We start from the raw sequence: 25,643 nt of genomic DNA, 5'->3' as shown, positions 1-25,643 counted from the left end.
GATAGTCACATTTTGGCCTTCTTTTACCGTAAGAGTGTAGATGTGATTCATAACAACCACAAAGTTATATTGAAATGTTGTTTACTGAAAAAAATTGATATAAAATAGCACTCCTTATCTCCGCTATGTAGGGACCATATTATTGCCTTTTCATTATAATCATAAAAGCAATAAATAATTTACCGAAAATATTTGAATCACAGGGGCAGTTTTATTTATCAGGTTAGGACTATGTTAATTCACTTTATAAAAAATATATTACCATCACAATATTTCGTTTTCAGAAGTTTTCTTAAATGAGTAATATTTTCTCTATTTGACAGTCGTACGCGAATTTATGAGATAACCAAAAGCATTATGTCATCCTAAAATTTACGACGCAAATTAGTGTTATTTTTCAGTATAACAATCCCACAAAAATTGTTATATTCAGTATGCAATCTCAATTTATCCGAAATGATAAACAATTTTTTCTAACAAGTAAAGTTGCATTGTCATGTAGAAGTGTTTGCTTGAGAAAATTATTTGATATAATGTTTGTTTTACCTTCGTATACCAAAAGACGTTTTCAGATACTACATCAAATGAGTACATAAGCAATCCCAAAAGTTCTAGAAAGTGCACTTATTGCCCTGTTGATGAACGTGTTTCTCGCACAATTTTGTGGCCTCATCAGGGGCAAACATTGCACACACATCATTTTCTGGATCTGTTATCCTCGTGTATGCGTGCAACGCCTGATACAACATAAAAGTAGTAATTATTCGCATATCAGTAATATGTCTTATCGTCTGCTTAAGGTATGGTTGCCACGTGGATCAAGAATGTATGAAGAAGATTTATGGGTGAAAGAGAATTTTCCAGAAAGAATACGGTATGAGGCTGTTATAGTGGAAGATGAAAATGTCCTGAGTCCTCAGACCCTGAACGCTGTAAGTACATGTAACATTCTATATATTTTGAGTTCTAAAGACTTCTAACTTTTAGTGAGTCTTCCCAAAGAATGGACTATATGTATTAGAAATACTGTGGCAGTGACATCTCTTTGTTCACTGTCCGTTGAGTATATACTAGTAAGTGGGAATGGTTGTGCCTAAAATATCAATGTAAAATAGATATTAAAGTGGGGAAATTGTGAAAATATAGCCACTTGATAACATTGTTAATACATATGCAAAATAAACGCTGAATATATTTTGTACGTTTTCTCATGAATGTAACTAAAGGAGAAAATACATCTTGAAATGAAAATTCAATTCTTAAGACGGTTTGCAAATGCATTTAATTTACTTTTCGACGTAGCATTCCACAGCTTTTACGACACAGTGGATGTATTTAGATTTCCCAACCGTATTCTATATGTAAATTACATTTTTAAGCAGATTGAAAATAAACAAATTGAGCATAGAAAATTTATTGCTATAATTATATATTACACAGCCATGCGATGAAAATCTTTTATGCTTTGTAGTTATGTTACATGCTTTTCTAAATCTGCATTTAGATCATATTTCAGACATTGTAATTTCTTTTTCGGTAAATTTAATTGTCAGTTGAACCAAACGTTATAAAGGCATTGACGCATTTGAGTAGTTTAATGTTTCAGTTTACAATTTTGAGACAAACTTAGAGTTTACTACCCGGGCCATGTTTATTTTATACATTTAGCGTATCTTCCTTGCAAAAATGTGTCAGTATCAGCATCAGTTTACGAACACCCGTTGATTTTAAAAGCATTGTTTCAAAGTTAAGTCTAATGCAACATTAACTTAAACCTTTACAGTTGACTTACTTACCAAACTGCTCGAATGCTACTGAACCAGACTGAAGAAATCAATCTCGAGTACTTTTCTTTTTCAGATGTATGATATATTTAAAACAGCTCAAAATTTTAAAAGTGATGATGACGCAACTTTGGATAATCTTTGTATAAAGTGAGTAGTTTAGTCCAGTTTTGTTTTCATCTGAAACACCTACTGAAATCACCTAGATCTACTAAAATCACCTACTAAAATATATGGTTTTCTGAGAATTCTAAAACGTTCCAGACTTCAAAACCTAATGTGTGTTGCATATTTAGTTACCTCTCACGAACAGATTATTTCCAGGAGAGTCTTGGCTGCGCTTTATGTTTCCAAAGGATCTTACATGAGCCGCACCATGAGAAAACCAACACAGTACATTTGCGACCAGCATGGATCCAGACCAGCCTGCGCAACCGCGCAGTCTGGTCAGGATCTGTGCTGTTCGATAACGGTTTCTCTAATTGCAATAGGCTTTGAAAGCGAACAGCATGGATCCTGACCAGACTGCGCAGATGCGCAGGCTGGTCTGGATCCATGCTGGTCGCAAATGCACTATGTTCGTTTTCTCATGGTGCGGCTCAATTATATTGATCTACCACATACAGAAAGATACCAATATGCCACATCAACAAGGACTGATATTTATTGAAATAAAATCAGAAAAAAAAATAAATGAAATGTTTTAATTAAGAAATATTACTTATAGAAAGCCATTTTGTCTTCAACATTCTTGACGTATTCAGTAAACAATCTTTTATGGATTACAGGGCAGGTCCTATATGCAGAGTAAACAGTATTTTAGAATTATGGGGCTACAACGAATCAGTAATAAGAAGTCTGACAGAGGAATCTATATACGGAACAGTGAACCAAGATGTTATACAAAGGTAATATGGTCAAACTAAAACTCGGATTACTGATCCTTTTAAAAACTATAAACATTTGATAATAGCAGACAAAAGAACACGTCTTTGCTGAGTCATATATATTGAAAGGTATTATAAGGAAATACAACCTTTTGCAAATCGCTTTATTACCCTTGAACTGTGGTTAAAGTAGATAATGTACGAAATAAATTTTTCTTGAACAAAGTTGTGGCTCGATGAGTTGTCTAGAATAAATAGTTTCCAAAAACAGATTGTATACAATTGGACAGGTGGCGGACTCTATGTTAGGCAGTTTACAAAGCTCACTAAGACTGGGCTGCTTTGATAATTGCAATTTTTATTGGCCCTTTATGGTGTTTCTTTTGTTGCTTATCCTTCCGAAGTGTCATTGAGTGCATGTGTATTTGCTTCGTTTCTTTTTCTGTTATACTGTTTCTATGGTTTAAATGTTGCCATTTTGTGTATTGGTGAGTTGGGGATGTAACTTATTAATAATGTCTTAAAAGTTTGGACCATGGTAGGCATTAAGAGTGAGGTGTTACAGTAAGCCAGTTTAGACTGCCAAGTGGTGCCTTCCATGTTTCGGACTGTGTTCCTTTCCTTGTCCGTTTATTGAGAGCTACAATTATGAAAACAGTATTATCTCTGTATTTCTACATTAACCACTGTATCAGTTTATACCATGTTCTTTCAGCAGTATTATAAACTCGTTTCTGAATTACTATATTGTAAAATCAGAAATTTTAGCTACTGTTTTATTTTCGTTATATTCGCTAAATGACACTATTAGCGAAAATAAATAATTGAAAAAGTGATGTTAAAGTTATAAAAACAATATATTTTACAAGTTTTGCTTGCCTGGTGGAATGTTCTACCTGAAGAACTTATTTTCAAAAATATGATATTTCATCATCGTGATAAAAACTGCTACATATCTGTTTACAGCCCTCTGTATCGTAATGTAATGGACCTGGACAAAATTCTGGGCGGGGTTCAACGCGACAACGAAAGTAGAATTACAGGTGCTCGTGCAACCACGTTCTTCTGGTTTCTCAAACGAAATGAATCTGTAAGTGTTTACTAGTATCTCTTCGCAATCCTCTTCAAAATAATGTAATTCTGCTTAGAGGGTGTCTGTTCCCGTTCAGCAAACAGCTTTATATAGCACTGATATGTGAAATTCACGCTGTTTGCCTAGATCGTGATTTGGGTTTTACTACTGTACAACATTGCAGAATAAAACACTTTTTATGAAAGTTTGCTTTTATTGTTACAACGTTGAAGAATACAGTAACATTCGCTTTCTTTTATATATCTATATAGGGTTGGCCTATTGCTGACTCTACAATCTCAATGTACAACACTTTATATCGAATAAGTTGTGACATAAGGTGCGTTTAGATAAATATACATTTAATGCAGATCTGATCTAAAATGTTAGGGTTATGATGTATGAAGAAAGTTAAATTTGGTTAATTTCAAAAGTTGCCATGTTCTAATTTTAGTGAATCAGAATACATGACTGATTTTAGTAGATCAGAATACAGGATTTTCTTCATTAAAAGATTCTAGAATTACACAACTTCACAATTTGCCAACATAATACTTTTTGAATTATACATGTATTACTTTTAATGTTTTTGCAACACTGGCTAACATTCCTTCTGTGAACGAACTTTTTAAGGGAACTGTGATTTATCCAAAGTAACAGTTAGTAAACGAAATAAACAGACACGAAATGAATTTGAGTCGCACATGAGAAAACCAACATAGTGCATTTGCGACCAGCGTGGATCCAGACCAGCCTGCACATCCGCGCAGTCTGGTCAGGATCCATACTGTTCGCTAACGGTTTTTCTAATTGCAATAGGGTTGAAAGCGAACAGTGGATCCTGACCAGACTGCGCGGATGCGCAGGCTGGTCTGGATCCATGCTGGTCGCAAATACACTATGTTGGTTTTCTCATGGTGCGGCTCAAATGGAATTTGGAATTCTATAAGCTAATAAATTTCAAAATAAACATGAAGCGTTTACGTTTTGGTAAGCATTGTATGTACTGTACGAAGAAATATGTAACTTGGACATGTAATACTTACTTTGTTGCTCAATATGAAGTGACAATAAAATATGTTATTGTAAAATTTATTGAATGAACGTTTGCTGAAATATTTATTTGTTCTCATTCTCGAACATTTACACTACTTTTTCAGTCAAGGGCTGCAGCTGAATCCTGGGAGAAGCAGCTAATAAATCTTATTAATGATGTCGGCCATAAACATATAGACAAACTTTATATATATACAGCTAGAACGTAAGTGGTTTTATATTTATTTGGCAACCACTTCCACATTTGGTAAGGGCATGATAATTTGAGCCGTGCCATGAGAAAACCAACATAGTGGGTGTGCGACCAGCATGGATCCAGACCAGCCTGCGCATCCGCGCAGTCTGGTCAGGATCCATGCTGTTCGCTTTTAAAGCCTATTTGAATTGGAGAAACTGTTAGCGAACAGCATGGATCCTGACCAGACTGCGCGGATGCGCAGGCTGGTCTGGATCCATGCTGGTCGCAAACCCACTATGTTGGTTTTCCCATGGCACGGCTCTTTTGTTTTTCATTTGAGAATTCTTACTTTTCACATTTCAAAAAAGATTTTGAAGACAAATACATTATTGCATTGCCAATCAGCATTACCTTCCGGTCAAGTTAGGATAACACAAAATATACCAATCTTCCTTTTTAATGTGACATAACTGTATCGTCGACTAGAATAACTTTCTTAAAATGGGACGTGTTGTAACAATGCGAGCCATATAGCAAGTTGTTTGTTAAAATAACTATTTTTATGTTTTGCTTTTAATAAATATTGTAGAACATTCGTATCATTATAAATAATTGAAAAAAAAACATGAAGAAAACTTCTACTCTCCTTACCAAAAGCGTCTATGGTTGTAATGTTATACACAGATCAAAGTCAAGCTTTCATCAGCTGAATCGTACTATATTTAAGCAGATAATTGAAATAATGTACATGAAATTCCACTGATATAGTTTAATATTTATCCTGCAGGCGGCAAGTGATTCTGCCGTTGCAACCAGTGCAGACCAAGATCAGCCTGCACGTCCGTGCAGGTTCATCATGGTTTGCATTAATTGCTATTCAGTCAGTAAACTTTCAGTGACCACCCCTTCGAATAATGAATGGTATTGCCCAAACTGAATTATGGACCAGTCCATTTTAGAAATTTAGCAGGCTAAAGGTTAATGTAGAAATGTGCTTATATGATATGGGTTATGTACCTTTGCCAATATATTACGAATATTCTGAATATGTACCAACTGGTTCTACGGTGAAAAGCGAGTCTCAATCTTCTAGCATCTAAATAGTTGTTCCTATAGCATCTGACTGGATCTTCTGTGGAAGCATTTTATTGGCTGTTCTATAGAAGCATCTGATTTTATGTTCTGTGGTAGTTTTTGACGGACTGTTTCATAGCAGTCTCTGACTGACTGTTTTCTTTAGCATAATTAGCCAGTAGGTGGTCTTTAAAATGATACTGAAAAGGTTTCTGTAATTGAAACTATCTTTTTTCAAACGCCACAATGCTATCTTAATATCGTTGATTTGATGTGTTTTGTTTTGTTTTCAGATCTTTTTCCATGTTAAGTTAGCAATAATCTTATCCATTAAGGGGAATCATTGTTTTAACATGGACGCATATTTTCTGCTTAGTCACACATTGGTTTTTAACTTCATATTCTCATAGCAAATATATTCACAGTTAGATCCTAGTCAGTTGTTTCCAGTGCTGTTTCACCAACGTGCGTGAAAATCGTATAATTGCTATTATTACGTGGCCCCTTACATAAAGTCGCTGGCCTATAGTTCGTGCTATCCTAGTTCAACACTTAATTTTGTTGGACTGAACTCAAAACTTGGACACAAAAACTAAGAAAATTTATTTCTGATGTCATGTAAGTGTATACTGTAAGTGATTACAAACCTTCTGTTTTTCTGGCAAGATGTAACATTGAATAGCTTGCTGGTCAATATTCAAAACTACTGACTGGTAAGCCATCAGTAAGTGTTTTTTTCTGACAATATGACACCTTTTGGAATAGTTGCACAGAGTACCATAGAGATAATGTCATAGAATATATTATCATCACACTGAGTGAATTTATGATTTTCAGTTTTGATGATGTTATTTCTGGAGCAGCATCACATGATGTGGGACTACTAACTATAGGCTTTGCCTTTGTTTATTTGTTTTTAACATTTAGCATCGGCAATTATAGCCTCCTAGAGCATAAGGTATCCATTTATCGGACAACTTCAAACGCTTTGAAACTAATGAAGATCACTGCTTATTGAATGGATTGAAAAAATGTAGTTATTTTGTAGTTATTTCTTCGAAACCTTATGTGTTGCTGTTTTGGATTTTTTAATCAGATTGTTTTTAATTATCTACAACAAAATAATTTATTTCAATGCAGTTACTCCAAGTACTCATGCTATACGTAACTGAATACATTAAGTATATTATCCATTCAATTTGCGATCAAATATCATATATATTCTAGGCTTTAACATATTGTTTTGTTATCATATTGCACAAGGCTTACGACTTTAGATACATCAACAACAAAAAATGTAGATCACCACTAACATGCATTGCAGTCAGGTAGGCAAATGACTGTGTTTTGATCTGTTTCCTCATGAATACCAGCTTGAATGTCATCAAAAACGTGTCTATACATATTTACTTGTGTGCATTAATGTTAACCTTAGCTGCTGCAGGGAATTTAACAGCCTTGCAAACAGCTTGGACCAATCAGACGCGATTAATCGGCGTCTGATAGGTCCAAGCTGTTTGTACTCTGACAATATTTCTTCATTTTGGAGCAAATGGAATGAACTTTACAATTTAGCGAACATTTCCAGCAGACGACAATTTATCTAGCATGCTAAAGGTTAAAGATATTAAGATTGGATGTGCGGACCCTAAGTTTTCGACCTTTGTTGACAGCATGCATTATATAACAGCTTCTGTATCAGTGTATATCTATGTGCTAACTTGACAATTAATGATATTTTACAGGACTAACTCAAATATATTTCTGTTAGCATTGAAAATGCGTTTGATTCTTTTGATAGTTATATAGTGCAGATGATTGCTGTAGTCTAAAATTACACATAACGCTTAGCTGTAAATTGCAAGTTGTTTTTGAAAGTAAGGTGTGTAATAATCAATGGAATTAAAGGAACATTTTTCTTTACTAAAACTTAAAATAATCATTGGAAACAATTGGTCAAATCCTTGCATTTTGGAGAAAAAATTCGATTTACAATACAAACTAAAAAAAAAGACTGTTAACTTTCGATCCTAATAGACATTACATTACACACCTTCTACTTTAATATATAGTCCTCAAAAACAATTCAGATAGTTATGAATTCTGTTCTAAGCCGAGCAATTTTAGGCACTGTCTGTCTAAATCTGGGCTACATAATATAGTGTCTGTATAATAATCTGAACCAAACCAGTCCAGAAAGTAATGGATTTTTGTTTTTATTTTTCTCTGAACACTTTTGAGGGCTGTATTCGATGTTTGAGGGAAACTAAATTGATGTCTTGAAAAACATAATCATGTTATCTCTATCTGCATACATCTATGATGTGTCCAGTGTGAATTTACGGTAGTAGCAAACTACTGTTTGATCATCCTAATCCGTATTGAGTATTTGGGTGGGTTCCGGTGTTATCCTACAAGATCAAGGTATAAAAGTCCGTCACTGTAAAGATCTCCAAGGATGGCAGTAGGATTTAAATTATTTTTAATAATGTCCAATAATGTTATGGCCAAAATGTATTTTCCCATTGTGAAATCAAACACAATCGCAATTTTAAAGACAACATGATTTAGAAATGTTACATTTTTACATAGAAGTATTGCTGTTATGCTAACTAAGATATCCTGAAATTTTTATAACAATCCATTTAAAAATAAATGAGCCGCGCCATGGGAAAATCAACATAGTGGCTTTGCGACCAGCATGGATCCAGACCAGCCTGCGCATCCGCGCAGGCTGGTCTGGATCCATGCTGGTCGCTAACAGTTTCTCTAATTGCAATAGGCTTTGAAAGCGAACAGCATGGATCCTGACCAGACTGCGCGGATGCGCAGGCTGGTCTGGATCCATGCTGGTCGCAAAGCCACTATGTTGGTTTTCTCATGGCGCGGCTCAAATTCATTATTGATCTCCTTTTTTTGTCAAAGTGGCTGAAACTTACTATGAAAACTACACCAAAATTATTTTTGATGATAGATTCAAAATAACAAGATGTTTTGAAAATTAAAAAAATATATATATATTACCAACCTTGAAGTTCTTTATTATGATGTCAATGGTTGTTTTAAACATTTGTATTTTAAGAGAATTAGTGAAATCATTGATACGGAAAAGGTGATCAAACAGTAGAACGAAGAAAAACAATAATTTACTTTTTGTTTGCAGCTTTGATGATGAAGCGATGGGTGCTCTTTCCAGCGATGTAAATGTTTTAACTGTTGGCTTCAGTCTTGTGTATCTTTATCTCGCATTTACAATGGGCAAATATAGCTGTATAGAGCAAAAGGTATCGTGCTGCCGTGACAGACACAGTTTCTGTACCTGTCAGTCACCTAGATATTTAGAGAGACGGTTAGTTTTTCAGGTCCTTCACATTTAACTGAAAACTTTATCAGGGTATATTCTTTTTCTGTCTTGATTTTTCAATTTTGTTTTCTGATTATCTGAAGTTTTGTTCATCAGTTGGTGGCACCTAGGTTCATGGTTAGGAATACAATCTTGTTTTGAAAGGAATGCTATTCTAGATTTGTTTTTTCCATTTTTATTTCAATCGTTTTAAGACTGTTCCAAATTTTCAAAAATATGATACATACTTCCAACGGGCCTGCTAAACAAATCGTTAAATAATAGATTTTATTGTACAGTACAGTGCTTTGTGTTTTTATGTTGGACAGTCTTTGCTTGGTTTAGAAACCAATTGCTCAGCACAATATCGTCACTTTGTCAATGTTTTTGCATGCTTTTGGTTTGAAACTCTTCTCTAAGACCTAAGTAATGTTCCTTTTCATGTTTCACAAATAATTGATGATATTAACGATATATACTTAGCTAAGTACTACCAATATTCAGTGGTAGAGTTAACGCAAACGACATTGCCTATCAAAGAAACTTGCTTTGGGCATATATATAGGCAGAGAGCATTCACAGGAACCACTCGCCCCATACCAATTACGGCAAAGCGCTAGCGTACATATCCCACGGCAAATCCACTAAAACAATTATATTAGTTTCGACACGCCCGAAACTGCACTACACATTTGTAATGATGCAACATTTGCATATGTACTCAAATCTCTGTTATCACGTCTCGCAAATCAGCAGTGACATTTCAGTCTTTTCCACTGATTGGGAGCAGTTAAGCAATACCTTCTTTGTCTGAAGTTAATATGTATGTATCTGTTGGAGTTAATTTCACATCAACACAATATTTAAGGATCATACGACGACTTTCAGCTTTTCATCGCGAGGTGCCTCTCCTGACATTATTCACGAGTTGGCACTTGGACAGAACAACCGACCTTTCATAAACCAGCCAAATTGCTTCCTCACATGAAATAATTCTATAACCCAAGCGAGATTTTGAAGCCATAGCTGTTAGGGTGAATTGTAGACAAATTTTCTGTTCTGGACAATATTAATATATTCGTAATTTAAATGGAAATTAATCAGAACGAACGAAGTTATGTATACAATTAACATGAAAATTTAATTGATTGAACAGGCATCACGGATATGGCATGACAAAGGTGACAAATTCGACATTTAAGCACAGCTTAGTGGATAAGAACTTAAATTAATCAAGATGACATTTAATTAAATACAACGATAGACCTTAACTGCGGATAAAATATTTATATATTTATATAGTATCTTGACAAATTTGGGCAAAATATTTATATTAAATCATGATACGCTGAATACATCAATTTGTAGTAGATGTCAAAGAAAAATGGCATAGAGCTACAGTTAATATGATAAACAAGATAAGATAGTGTGGACTCAAGAATGAAGTTGACATAGAACTAATTTTCTTACACAATAATAGTGGCAATTTGGACAAAATTTTAACAAATATATGAAATTGTCACTAAAGTACAGTTCTTGAATAATAAATACAGAATTTTGGAGAAAATTTGAACAAACATATGAAATTGACATTGAACTACAGTTATGATATGTTAAATAAATCAATTTGATAAAATTGGAACAAGAAATATAACGTTGAAATAGAAATATAGTATATGAAGATGAATATCAAAGTTTACAGAACGAAGAGAAATTCCTATGTTTACATTTATCCATTTAAAAGCCAGATAATGTTCACCTTAAACACATATTGAAATTAGAGCTTTCTATAACAAACTAACACACTTGTTAATCCATAACGTTTTATGTTTCTGCGAATATTAGAAATTAGCAGAAATAAGAAAAAAACTAAAATTAACTTGTATGATACTGCATGAATATTGCATGCTATGTTACTAATTTTCCTATGGGTTTTAATTCATATTTGTGCCTATTACATCTATTGCTGTTTTCTTTTATATCAAATACATACCATAATAGAATTATTTTTTGTTTAACATTCTTCATCCATATATTTGACTCTGCTGCTTATTATAAATCAACGCATTTACTTGCAGAAACCTAATTTATCTTCGAAAGTTTGTAAAAATATAATGAAAGTCTGGCTACACACATAAATATTCTGTATTACATGACCATGGATTAATAGTTTGTGGTGTTTCCTTTTTCGGTAACATATACAGCTTTAAAATTATATAATTATATATATAATTTTATTTTACTTTTCAGATATTTCTAGCAATGTCCGGGTTGTTAAGTATAGGGATGGCCATTATATTCACGTACGGTGTTGGTTTGGGAACCGGAATCATGTTCGGTCCAATCCATCAAATAACACCTTTCATGCTGCTAGGTATGTTAATGAATCAATCACTTAAATCAAAACAGTAAAATAATATTCTGCATTCTTCTATATGAGCCGTGCCATGAGAAAATCAACATAGTGGGTTTGCGACCAGTATGGATCCAGACCAGCCTGCGCATCCGCGCAGTCTGGTCAGGCTCCATGCTGTTCGCTTTTAAAGCCTATTGGAATTGGAGAAACTGTTAGCGAACAGCATGGATCCTGACCAGACTGCGCGGATGCGCAGGCTGGTCTGGATCCATGCTGGTCGCAAAGCCACTATGTTGGTTTTCTCATGGCACGGCTCATATGGAAATAATTATAATTATTCTAATGATATTTACATGTTTATGCATAACAAGTAGTTTGATACCATTGCCTTATACGTCAATGTTCCTTTCAGTTTGCCTTTTTAAAGATAAATTACAGTTTCATATAATTACCAGGTGCACATAATTTGTTCAAAGCAAATGTACAAAATGTCAAACTTATGTACAAACTATCAATACCTGCCTTTTTTCTTTGTCTGTTTTTTTCAAATCAGTTCAAACATATACTGAACTATTGTTCGAAGTGTTTAAATTTTCTCCGATATTGCAAATATTGCACGCCAACTCAAAGCAGTCGTGTATAAAGCCTTTTCAGCAGCTTCGAAACGAGAATTCTTACTTCTCTCGGATGTTTGGCAAATTTCGAAATAAAAGATGTTTGAAATATACCCAAATATACAGTAAGTAAATCGTCTAAAACTTATATACTTTAACATTTATTTTAGGGATTGGTGTAGATGACATGTTTGTGATTGTCGAATCTTTGCGACAACTCACGCCGAAAGAAAGACAATTGCCAGTACAAGAAAGGATTGGACTGACGCTAAAACACGCTGGAGTTTCTATTACCGTTACTTCAGTCACAGACATAGTGGCCTTTGGAATCGGCGGATCTACGGTAAGCCTCTTACAGTTGTTTATGGAACTTATTGGAGTTTCTGCATCTTCTTCATGCATGAATTTTTTCATGTTTGGTACCTAGTGGTATTTATACCACCAGTTCTATTAAAATCAATTTAGCAACGGTAGTAGCTGCTGGAAACGACGTTCTATCTGGTGATAGAGGCCTTGCTACTTGTGATCTAAGATGTTTTGGTAGCATTCAGTGATTCAGTTATATAAAATCATTATCTAAATGTTGTATTCCCTGCAGGAATAATTTGCATTTCTCTCCCGTATCCTTAAAACAACAGTATTTCCATACAACAAACGCTTTCTCTCATCATCTATGGACAATGGTACTTATTTCTAAAAATATTTCAAATTGTTTTCAGGTGATTCCATCACTAAGCACATTCTGTCTTTATGCAGCTATAGGCGTTTTAGCTTTATACATATTGCAAGCTACGTTCTTTGTGGCATGTGTAACGTTAGATGAGAAACGAATAGATTCAAAGAGGAATGCCTGTATTATGTGTTACAAACATGACGACAATTACAAACCTGGAAAATATTACAGCTTCAGCCTACAGTATGCATTTATGAGAAACATTTGGGGTCCACTTCTTACAAAGATTCCAGTGAAGGTAATTTCTTATTCAAGCTCAAAATGTACTTTCCAGTCTTAATCTTAATCACTCATAGCTTTATGACGCTCTCCTTTATTAACAAAATATGTAATTGTGATCAGCCTGTTTCTGGTTATTTGACGTTTGTAGAACTACGCGTTTAAGACATACAATGCAACGACCTTTTCTAGGTTGTTTTGTATCTTATTGCAGGTGATTGTCATATTGGCCGCGTTTGCCATGACTGGTGTAAATATTTGGAGTTTTATCAGAATAAAACACGACTTTGATCCTAGCATGTACCTGCCAAAAGATTCCTACTCCCAGAAATATGTAGAGGCAGACAGAAATTACTTCCCGAACGATGGAGCATTTGTGCAGATGTATTGTGGTAACTATCTGTTACTTGTGTCATAATGTCAGGGCGATAATCAGATATTTCCATACACTGATTATTGTCATGAGTTGTCATTCTTCACTTGATTGTTTTTATTATTATTATTTGTTTGTGTCCATGATTTGATTGTTTTCGTGCCTCTAGTTCCTCCCTATATTGTTTCCAAGACTTGTTACTGGCATGCGTTTTGGCAGGAAGCTGGGGATATAATTTTACTTGGTGCATTGTATAAAGTCATCCTTTGGAAGAATAGAAAGCAGCCAATCAAATTACAACCGAATTCCGTATTCGGTAGAGGTAATGAAATGTACGTCGTCACCCACAGTTCCTGTCACAAGATTAAGCAGAATTCTATTATCTTGAAATATAGCGTAGACCCGTTGGTTTAAAAGGGCCAGGAAAATCCAAAGAGACATTTTGTGGTCGACTTCCGAAGCTGAAATGCTACTGTTAAGATAGATAAAATCTTACGATATCATTTGGAAGCATTGAACGCAACCAAACAAACCCCGGGCTTGAATCAGGTTGATATTTATTTTACGTTTCTGAAACGGATTATCAAGGAGTTCCTTTACTTTTCTCTTTCTGCAGTGATCAGTCTTTTCACTAGATAACCTACTGATTAATGTATTAGGTTTGTGATAGAGATGAGACTGCTCTTTTAAAGGATTATTTCTTTTCGTTATCAAACATTTCAAGGGTATGCGTATAACTGCTTCTCTTGTAGTATACTGCAATGAAAAATCTATTTTGTATATTTTCACAGGAAAATTAGATTACAATCAGAATTTCGACCGATTGTTTGAACTGTACCATCTCATCAAGGACAAACCATCGGTCCAGTCAACAACAGTAGATTTCTGGTTGGCCAGTTTTGTGAAATGGCAAAATGAAACTTCTAATGTCGCAATTTCTCACGCAATGACAAACTTGTCACAAGATATATCAGGTTTGTGTTTACGTTAAAATGATAAAGTATGATTATATTGCCAGAGAAAAAGTGGAGAAAAGTGAAACATATAACTGAATAAAACATGGGATCAAATATGGAAAATACTAATCCCGATTAGCATTGTTCAATTAATGTAAAGAAAACACTTTTTACACCTACTGGTGCCTATTATTGACAAAACAAATGATTTAGAATGTCATATATCCCGTAGAAGAATATCTGCTTTTTATATTTTTCTATTGTACATTGGTAATATATTTGATCTATTCTGTTCGACATCGTTTATCATTTTGCACAAACCAGTTGTATTTACTGAATTTCAGTTGTACCTTACCAGCAGGATTGGTTAAGCCAGTTGATGCAATTCCTGATGACAAAGGATGGAAGAGTTTATTTGAGAAATATAAAGTTTGATAATGTTACTAGTCCTACAAAAATAACGGTAAGTTGTAGATAATTACTTATCACAATCAAAGCACTCAGAGCATTGATGGTTGTTGCAATTGTTGCTAATCAATTTGTAAATTACTTGAAAGAAAGTGACATCTTGGGAATTCAGAATATAAATTAGAAGAACAGATATTTTTTTCTTTCAAAATAAATATTTTTTTTCACTGCCTGTCATTGTTTACATACACACTGATTTAGTCTTTACTTGTCACTTTTGGTCTTCTTTATTATTTGTAATAAAAGCAATAATAAAACACCAGAGAGTTTTTGTATCGTGAATAAGAAGAAAAAAAATCCCAAGTTATTCAGCAGTTTAGATTTCTTTTGCCTTTGAACATTGCCTGTCATTGATTATATGCATACTGATTTAGTCCTTGTCAGATAGCTTTGGTTTTCATGAGATTATTGTGAAAGAAAGCACCATAAACATGCACCACAGTATATGCAATAGAACAAGTGATGATGCAAAATTATCACCCTATCTATTATAACCGAAATTCTACTATATATAAAAACTGACTTCTCGAATTTTCTGGACATACTGCCTGACATCCGGTCAGACAAATTTCATCTTACCCAGAAAAAAATCGAAGATTCGATACATTTATATATCTGTGACTCATAGGACATGGTCGTAAAATGTGCAAAATTATCAGACGGATTAAATTTACTATATTTTACATTTGCATTATAATTTTCTAAACGTATGGCAAGTTTGAGATTTGTATCTTGGATAGCGTTTATGATATTGGGGAAAAACTAAGCTTTAGAAGATTTGTTTATGCCATTTAGAATTTATTGACAAAGTGTGTTTAAAGCAACACGTAGGAATATTATCTCATTTTTAAACACAACGAAGTACATACTCCTTACTGTTACGTGATAAGTCCAAGCTTGCTATTATTTTTCTTGGTTACGTTCTATGCTTTCAAAATGATCCTCTTACTTATATATATATATATACTCATATATTCCTAGTATTATGTGTGGGAATGCCTCCGGACCAAAAATATGATTTTGTAAATGAACTTTGATTTGTCGTTGGTAGACTGACTAATGTATAAGACATTGCCAACATTTTGTCTCACGTTAAAGGTTATGTGAGTTTGATTTTACGGTGAATTGACATAAAACAGCCAAATGACGCTATCATGTCAAGGTTAAGTTAACTATAGGTCAAAAGATTTCTACAAATGTACTTGACAATCTGCGTCTGGAATACTTCATATTATCATCAACAGTTTCTTAATCAATAATTTTATCAGTTCATTTGGAGTGCCCCGCTCTCCGACATCGATAGCATTATCAGAACGGTTGTTGCAACAAGTAAAGTTTGGTGAAATCCTATATTATCATTCAGTTTTCTGAAAATGCTTTTACCTGTTTAGGCATCCATATAATCTAACGTCCATAGCGGACCGTCTTCTCTCTAGCTTCACTGTAATGTGCCATAATAGATGGTTTCACGAACATGCATCATTATATATTCTAAATATTGTTTTACTTTGTTTAAATTGTAAGAAACAAGCATGAAATATCTGTGTATTACCTTCTCTGCTTAAATTATACAACTGTTAGGCGTAAATTTTATTTTTTATTCATTTTGCGGTTTATATTCAAAATCCTTAAAGGGGCCTCTGTGGCCTAGTGGTTTGCTGATTTCAAATCATCGACGTTGGTTCGAAACCTAGCTTAGGTTGTAGAATTCGTTCATTTGAGGAAGGAATCTAGCTGACTTACGAAAAGTCGATGGTTCTACCCAGGTGGCTGCCTGTGAGGAAATAGTGTCCCATGTGGTACAAGGGGTCTTTCTCCACAATAAAAAAAACTGGAATGTCGGCATAATTATGGCCTATAAATGAGTCTGTGTTATATTAAGGCCGACCAAACTTAATAAATGAATGGCCAACTTCACTCCAAAAATGATTTTGATAGTTCTTTATCCCTGTAAATGATAATAGATTGTACTGTATGATCTTTACTCGACCATACGTGTTCATTTTACAACGTTTTTTTGTGCCTCCCCCCCCCCCAACCCTTCGAAGACGGAGGGAGATGTCGATCGGTCTGTCTGTCTGTCTGTCTGTCGGTCGGTCTGTATGTAGACCAATCTGTTTCCGGGTGATAACTCAAGAACGCTTAGGCCTAGGATCATGAAAGTTGATATGAAGGTTGGGCATCACCTGCAAATAACCCCTATTGATTTTGAGGTCAGTATGTCAAAGATCAAGGTCATAGTGACCCGGAACAGTTAAACGGTTTCCGGATGATAACTCAAGATTGCTTGGGCCTAGGATCGTAAAAGTTGATAGGGAGGTTGGCATGACCAGCAGATGACCCCTATTGATTTTGAGTTCAGCAGGTCAAAGATCAAGGTCACAGTGACTAGGAACAGTAAAACGGTTTCCGGGCGATAACTTAAGAACGCTTAGGCCTAGGATCAGGAAAACTGATAGGGAAGTTGATCATGACCAGCAGATGACTCCTATTGATTTTGAGGTCATTAAGCCAAAGTTCAAGGTCACATTGGCCAGGGACAGTTAAACGGTTTCTGGACGATAATTTGAGAACACTTAGGCCAAGGGTCATGAAAGATGGTAGAGAGGTATATCATGACCACCAGATGACGCCTATTGATTTTGACGTCAGTAGGTCAAAGGTCAAGGTTACAGTGACCCGGAACCGTTTAAACCGTTTCCAGACAATAACTTGAAAACGCTTGGGCCTAGGATCATGAAACTTGATAGAGAGGTTGGTCATGACCTGTAGATAACCTCTGTAGATTTTTAGGTCAGTAGGCTAAAGGTCAAGGTCACATTGACCCGGAACAGTTAAACCCTTTCCGGATGATACCTTGAGAACGCTTGGGCATAGGATCACTAAACTTAATAGGGAGGTTGATCATGACCAGCAGATGACCCCTGTTGATTTGAGGTCAATAGGTCAAAGGTCAATGTCACATCGAACCAGAACAGTAGAACTTTTGTTTACAGTGAGCAAATTATTTCTGTTCCTTGTGCAATTACTGAATGCATCAAGGGTGGCATTTCGTGTTCGACGAGCTCTTGTTCTCTCTGTATTTGTGTTTCTATGCGTTTCACGATCAATTTCATGTCAAAAGATTTATGAGAGATTCATTCCCGTCTGAAAACCCTATATAGTTTAACATTTTGATGACATAAATGTTTCAGTCCATTCGCTACTTTCATGATTGTGTTGATTCAGCGTACTAAGGCCCGATGAGAGTATGTACTGCTTAAAAATTTCTATAGAAATAAAGATGAAATTTTTTCCTTTTCCTGATTTTGATCTCTAACTGGATAAGTATACAGGACATTTGGAATTTAACGACCATATTCATTGTTGTCTTATAACAGCTTGAGGAATAAGAGGTCTCGTTCTGTTACATTAATTAAAATGAAAATAAATGCATATGTATTTCGTGAAGTCATCTAATTAATACATGTAGTCTTATATATCAATATTTCTCTCCGATAATGAGTATAATTCAGTCTCGCAGATAATGAGCATAATCCAGTCCCTCCCATAATGAGCATAATACTGTCTCGCAGATAATGAGCATAATCCAGTCCCTCAGGTAATGAGTATAATTCAGTCTCGCAGATAATGAGCATAATCAAGTCCCTCACATAATGAGCATAACTCAGTCTCGCAGATAATGAGCATAATCAAGACTCTCAGGTAATGAGTATAATTCAGTCTCGCAGATATTTCAAATAAGGAGCATAATCCAATCTCCCATATTATGAGCACCATTCAGTCAAAGCCGTGTCTGACATTTTATGTCAGAATTTGCTCTTTTGTAAGCTTTAACATGTGCGTGTAGGTATATGTCTTTCCATTATTCAGGGCTCTGTTTTAACATTCCGTCACGTGAAGTGTACCACATCTATCTGCAATATCAAAGCCATGGATGATATGAGAGACCTCGTGGATGGCTACAGCCTTCCTGGTGGGGGCACCTGTTTTGTCTACTCAAATCCGCAGTACATGTTCAACGAAACTAATAAGGTAATTGCTTGTTCCTTGTGATTTCAGAAGTAATTTATGTACGATACAGCATTTATATCTGGTAAGGCGAAAGTCTTAAAAAATCTACGTTTATTCTTGATAGTGTTACTCTAGAAAGTAATATTCATTTTTCTTCAGGTATTGAAGCTAGAGTTGTACCGGAACCTCGCCCTAGCCGCAGTTTGTGTATTTGTTGTGACCTTGATTCTAATCGCCAACTTCTGGACCAGTCTTCTTGTGTTCTTTTGTGTCGTCTGCACAGTTGTAAGTTTACCTGTTTACATTACAATTGTATCTCTATAGATACCTTTTGTTTGAATCAATCTTCTGAATCTGGTCTTATTGTTGACTAGACATTTCAGTCCGCCTCTACTGATTGTTTTATTTTTGTTGTATTTAGACTTTACTGATCGATTATTATCGATTGAAAGCCCTGCAGACAGATTCTTTTGAAGAATAGAACGCAACCAAATAAAACAATTGCAGGCTGAAGTTATTTTTCCATAAGGTCTCCCTTTCTTAATATTTATATGTTTTGCTGCATTTTTCTATGTTTTTTACATGAGTACTGCATTTTTTTATTGTCATTGATGTAAAATATTAACGACGCTGTTTGTTTCTGTAGATTGATGTCGCTGGCACCATGCAATTCTGGGATATTTCTGTTGATACAGCATCCAGTGTTCTGCTGATCCTTTGCTTTGGACTTGCTGTCGACTACTCAGCTCATATTGGACACTCGTTTATGACTCATACTGGAAATAAGAATGGTATTTAGAGATTTTATTATAGGATGTTAATGGGTTACTTTGTTGAAGATATGACAACTTTCTTTGAATGTGAATATGCCTGTCAAATATTTGTAATTACATTTCTAAACCTTGGTCATCAATATGTAAACGCATAGACATTTAAGATGCATTTTCTTATGTGCTTGCATGCTACTACATTTTTAATCCCCCGCCACAAGTGGTGGGGTCATAGGAATGGTCTCCGTCCGTCCTTCCGTCCTTCTGTCCTTCCCTCCTTCTGTAACATTTTGTGTCCGCTCTGTATCTCTTAAACCCCTTGAAGGATTTTCATGAAACTTGGGTCAAATGATCACCTTATCAAGACGATGTGCAGAACCCATGAGTCAGCCATGTCGGTTCAAGGTCAAGTTCACAACTCAAGGTCAAAGGTTTGAGCCTTCCATTTTGTGTCCGCTCTGTATCTCTTAAACCCCTTGAAGGATAATCATGAAACTTGAATCAAATGATCACCTCATCAAGACGATGTGCAGAACCTATAAGTCAGCAATGTCGGCTCAAGATCAAGGTCACAACTCAAGGTCAAAGATTTGAGCCTACCATTTCGTGTCCGCTCTATATCTCTTAAACCTCTTGAAGGATAATTATGAAATTTGGATTAAATGATCACCTCATCAAGACAATGTGGGAACTTATGAGTCAGCCATGTCAGCTTAAGGTCAAGGTCACAACTCAAGGTCAAAGGTTTGAGCCTTCCATTTTGTGTCCGCTCTGTATCTCCTAAACCCCTTGAAGGATTTACATTAAACTTGGGTCAAATGATCACCTCATCAAGAACTTCTGAGTCAGCCATGTCAACTCAAGGTCAAGGTCACAACTCAAAGTCGAAGGTTTGAGCTCTGTATCTCCTAAACCCCTTTTAGGATTTTCATGAAACTTGGGTCAAATGATCACCTCATCAAGATGATGTGCAGAATTGATGAGTCAGCCATGCCAGCTCAAGGTCAAGGTCTCAACTTAGAGCCAAAGGTTTGAGCCTTCCATTTTGTGTCCATTCTGTATCTCCTAAACCCCTTGAAGGATTTACATTAAACTTGGGTCAAATGATCACGTCATCAAGAACTCATGAATCAGCCATGTCAACTCAAGGTCCAGGTCACAACTCAATGTTAAAGGTTTGAGCTCTGTATCTCCTAAACCCCTTTTAGGATTTTCATGAAACTTGGGTCAAATGATCACCTCATCTAGACGATGTGCAGAATTTATGGGTCAGCCATGTCAGTTCAAGGTTAAGGTCACAGCTCAAGGTCAAAGGTTTATTCCTTTCACTATCCATACCGATGGCGGGGGATTTAGCTGTCTTTCAGACTGCCTTGTTATTATTTATTTCAGAGCGAACTCGGAAGACATTGGTAAGTATGGGACCAGCTGTGTTTAGTGGAGGATTTAGTACGTTCCTTGCCTTCTTACTTCTAGTCAACAGTATCAGCTATGGTTTCACACTTTTCTTTAGGGTAAGTAAACTACCACGCAACTACAGCTTTACAATTTATTTTCTTTCCTTTTTATTGCATCGATGTAATTTAGTTCAGGAACCATATAAGTATATTTTTACAATGTTTGTTTTGTTCGTTCGCTTTGTCATGAATAGAAAATAAATCGTACTTAAATTTAGCAATTACTTTGAAGGACAGAATAGGAAAGCATATTCATTTTACGAAAAGCATCTGATTGTTGAAAACTTGGATTTGTTGAAACCATTATATTTGAGATTATTAGCGCATTGTAAACATTGATATGATTTATTTATTTTTATTTATTCATTTTCAGATATTTACATCGGTTGTGATATTTGGTCTGTTTCATGGATTAGTTTTCCTTCCTGTGATACTCAGTTTGATAGGCCCTGAGCCATATAATACAAACTTCTTGTCAGAAACAGACAAATTAGAAGCCAAATATTTAGAAGCAGCTGACATAGCAATAAATGTACACAATAGTGATATGGGTGATATACAAATGACAGAACTGCATCCATTAAAGAAAACAGCAAATGGCAGTATAAAAGACGATAGTTTATTCTGGAAGGAGTTTGATAGCGCTCTTCCGGGAAACAACTATGACCAGTGCAATAGTTTACCTAACAGTCAAGGGGTATTAGACATTGCGGTTAACAACGAACATAACCCGAGGGTGAGTAATGGTATATAAGATTCCCATTTCATCTATAAGATGTAGACATTTTACATTGTATGCAATTACACATTTTCTGAACTACCTTGATCAAGAAATATGCTCGAGTATTTTTTTTAATTGTTCTCATATTGACAGTAATTGTACAAATACCTTAGAACCGAGTTGCTCAAAGCATTATCAAGTTCTTAAACTGAACATTTGCTGCAACATTCCCTAAATAAATACGTATTTTTATATGTTTTAATGGTTTTATAGCTGTGTTTCTACATTGGTATTAAATGATGTTGTAAATGTTCTCATTTGGTAAATAGTTTGTTTGTCACATGACAAATGTAGCAAAAGATTTGGAAAACAATTCAATTGGGTAAATTCTTTTGAAAACTTCATAAGTCAAAGAGTAATTGCTAATGTATACGACCTTTCAACTGGCCCACCTAATTACAACTTTAATACTGCTGCTGTAATACGGAAACAAGCACAAAGCTCCAACAGAAACAGCGAACAGCTAAGTTCAAAGAACGCACCCCTCTACTCTCTACTCGGAAACCCGTATTGATGTGTACATCTTGAAAATATGGACAAAGTAAAACCTATGACAAACGTGGACAAATCAAACATAAATATGAACACAGCGGATCACTGTCACAGAACGTTCAGTGGCAAAATCACCAATGGGGAGTTTCAAATTTACCGAACTGTGTTCTAATATGACTTATATATTTTAATTGACTGTCAACGTTGACCTTTTTCCTGTTCGGCACCAAGCTAAAGTGACCGGTTTATTATGACAGCTGAATGTTGTGACTTCCTACTGAAACTTTTAACTTGCACCTTCTTTTGGTAACTCTTGCTTCTTGTTTTGACAAGAGGTATCTATATGCAAAATAAGGAACAAAATGTATGTCTCATGCGTCCTGACAATATAAGAATATAAAATGCAGCAGGGACAAATATCCAAAGTAATATCCACATTCCAAGAATGTGTACTTATTGTTTTTGTTGTTTTTTTTGTTGTTTTTGTCTTTATGTAGTTATGAATTATTACATAATTAAATTGTGATTGTGTGTCTTTTGTCTGAACGTTGACATTTTGTTTCAAGGCTAACTGCACTGTACATGCATAAATGCATACGTTTTTCAGTTTGTTAGTCTTCATTTCTTTCTGTCCTATGTTTTGTAAATGCTATTTTTAAAACTTCCACATTCGTATATTTTATTACTGTTTTGCTCTTTAATAAAAGAATTCACATAATTATAAAAAATAAAATCATTAACATGACAGCTTATCTTCTAGATAAAGTTTTGAGCAACTCGGACCTGATCTTTCCTAACAAGTTATCTATCATAAAAATAGTACTTAGTAATTCTATTATTTTCACTATTTAAATTCGGATACAAAATTTAGCCTCACGAATTGTTTGTTACGTAATTTCCAGTGGTCGAACATTTGGCGCATATTAAATCAGTCGAAATATTTGTAAATTATAATAAGAAGTCCATAAACCACTAAAAAACGGACTGAAATACGGACAAATGCTTCTTATACTCAATTTAGCCAATGATAATCCATTTCCCTTTGATTTTCCCAAACTATTTAAGTACATTCTTAGAAGATGTAATATTTTGTAAACTTAACAACATCACAGTGTTTGTACCGCAAACCTCATCTTGAACATGGTAGAGTTTGTCCCTCATTCTGTTTCAATGAAATGATATACACTGTATTACAAAATTATGCAACAATCCGTTTGTTTACTTTGCGTCAATTTTATGCAGACACTGACTGTATATTTTCAGTACTCGGGGTCGTATTATGAACAAATGTCCAATGGCTCACTGGTGCAGATTCCATTTCCCGAGCCCCATGTACCATACACGAAGACTGACAATGTATAACAGCCTTCAGAGTTGAACTCATATTTTTGTTATTTATTAAATTGTGCAATCAAAATGCTGCAAGCATGCACAGCCCTTTGAACAATAAATACATACAAAAGCTGGTGCAATTACCAAGTTTCCTATTTGTTTAATGAGTATATGTAAATCTTGTTATCTTTTAGTTGAGCAACACTCCAAACTCGTGAAATGAGGTAATTAGAAACATGTAAACCTCGTGTTAAGGTAATTGTTCAAAGAGCATCTTGTAAATCTTGTTAACTGTTAATCGAGCAACTCCTACAAACTCGTAAAGTGAAGTAATTAGTAACGTGTAACAGTCATGTAATAAGATAATTGTTCAATGAGCAACATGTAATCATTGCTATCTTTTGATAGAGCAACACTCGTAAAGTGAAGTAATTAGTAACATGTAAAGTGCAAGTAATAAGACTTTTTTTTTTTCAGTGAGCAACATGGAAATCTTCTTAAGCTTCAATAAGCTTATCGTTATATTTACACACACACCACTCAAAACTTGTGTTGTAATGTCATTGAACAAGACATTCTAGACTAGAGTCATAATAAACTATATGTTCTGTTCTTTTCATTCATTATTTCAACTAAACTGTACGACGATCAGCATGTAAAATTTGCGAAATATGTTAAAGAAGCTCTTTGATCAGTGTAAAACACGTGAAACTCATGCACCTCTTTGTTCAACCAGCCAGTTGCAAAACTCTTGTGATAAATTTTGTTCATTTTTTTTGATGTTTTGCATAAAATAATATTCAATGCTGTACAAGTATTTTATTATTTACTGTGAATGTTACTCTTAAAGTGTTTCCTGTAAACGTTTTGATGATGCATGGCTGCATGCGGAGACTGTGGCCGCTGATCACGCCTCTCCACTGGGATACTACTGTGCAAAATTACACTACTTTTTGTCAATCGTCTGAGATTTTACTTTAACATTATATAACTTTCATATAAATTGTTCATCAACTTTTTATAGATGTAGCTAAAACGTAGATATTATATTTATTTTTCGTACTACTTAATCAACATGCAGAACCAATGCAAAGTATTGTGGATGCTATATAGGTGCATTCAGCATTTGTGAGAATATCACACATGACTTTCTTGGTGTTATGATTCTGTAATGATATAAATTAAAAGATTCATGAATGAATGATTAGATAATAATTGTGATATTGTACTATTTATTATGTATCGATTGTTACGTCTATTTTCAATGTTTTGAATTGTTATAAACTGTTGTATTTAAATACAAAATAAAATGAAAATACGAATTAGCATGTTCTTTTGTAAATTTGTACAGATTCAAGTGGTAATACGCTTTCGTTTTAGCTCACCTGAGCACGAAGTGCTCAATGTGAGCTTTTGTGATCGCCCTGTGTCTGTCGTTGTCCGTCGTCCGTCGTCAACAATTTGACTGTTAACACTCTAGAGGTCACAATTGTGGCCTAATCTTAATGAAACTTAGTCAGAATGTTACCCTCAATAAAATCCTGGACGAGTTTAACATTGAGTCATCTGGGGTCAAAAACTAGGTCACCAGGTCAAATCAAAGGAAAAGTTTGTTAACACTCTAGAGGCCACATTTATGATAATATCTCTATGTAACTTGGTCAGAATGTTAGTCTTGATGATC

At 34.9% G+C, this 25,643-nt stretch overlaps 1 protein-coding gene across 5 annotated transcripts in view; it reads left to right on the top strand.

Annotated features, from left to right (window-relative positions):
• LOC123525146 (patched domain-containing protein 3-like) overlaps nucleotides 1–25,285 on the top strand; it is a 32,656-nt gene extending 7,371 nt beyond the window's left edge. For 4 of the 5 annotated variants that reach the window (XM_045303936.2, XM_045303933.2, XM_045303935.2 and 1 more), the window contains 18 exons: nucleotides 801–932; nucleotides 1,861–1,934; nucleotides 2,573–2,692; nucleotides 3,638–3,761; nucleotides 4,904–5,004; nucleotides 6,889–7,009; nucleotides 11,645–11,768; nucleotides 12,535–12,707; nucleotides 13,084–13,335; nucleotides 13,531–13,708; nucleotides 14,481–14,663; nucleotides 14,990–15,108; nucleotides 18,987–19,148; nucleotides 19,287–19,412; nucleotides 19,774–19,918; nucleotides 21,290–21,411; nucleotides 21,728–22,090; nucleotides 23,891–25,285. In XM_045303936.2, coding sequence (XP_045159871.2) covers nucleotides 801–932; nucleotides 1,861–1,934; nucleotides 2,573–2,692; nucleotides 3,638–3,761; nucleotides 4,904–5,004; nucleotides 6,889–7,009; nucleotides 11,645–11,768; nucleotides 12,535–12,707; nucleotides 13,084–13,335; nucleotides 13,531–13,708; nucleotides 14,481–14,663; nucleotides 14,990–15,108; nucleotides 18,987–19,148; nucleotides 19,287–19,412; nucleotides 19,774–19,918; nucleotides 21,290–21,411; nucleotides 21,728–22,090; nucleotides 23,891–23,989 — 2,718 coding nt within the window. In that variant the 3' untranslated portion in view covers nucleotides 23,990–25,285. Of the gene's footprint in view, nucleotides 1–800; nucleotides 933–1,860; nucleotides 1,935–2,572; nucleotides 2,693–3,637; nucleotides 3,762–4,903; nucleotides 5,005–6,888; nucleotides 7,010–9,214; nucleotides 9,336–11,644; nucleotides 11,769–12,534; nucleotides 12,708–13,083; nucleotides 13,336–13,530; nucleotides 13,709–14,480; nucleotides 14,664–14,989; nucleotides 15,109–18,986; nucleotides 19,149–19,286; nucleotides 19,413–19,773; nucleotides 19,919–21,289; nucleotides 21,412–21,727; nucleotides 22,091–23,890 lie in introns of all 5 variants that reach the window. The other variant, XM_045303934.2, reaches the window with a different exon arrangement.
• The last annotated feature ends 358 nt before the right edge of the window (nucleotides 25,286–25,643 follow it).

This window comes from Mercenaria mercenaria, chromosome 3 (genome assembly GCF_021730395.1).
Source record: "Mercenaria mercenaria strain notata chromosome 3, MADL_Memer_1, whole genome shotgun sequence".
NCBI classification, from domain to species: domain Eukaryota; kingdom Metazoa; phylum Mollusca; class Bivalvia; order Venerida; family Veneridae; genus Mercenaria; species Mercenaria mercenaria.
This window is presented reverse-complemented; position numbering and strand designations above follow the sequence as displayed.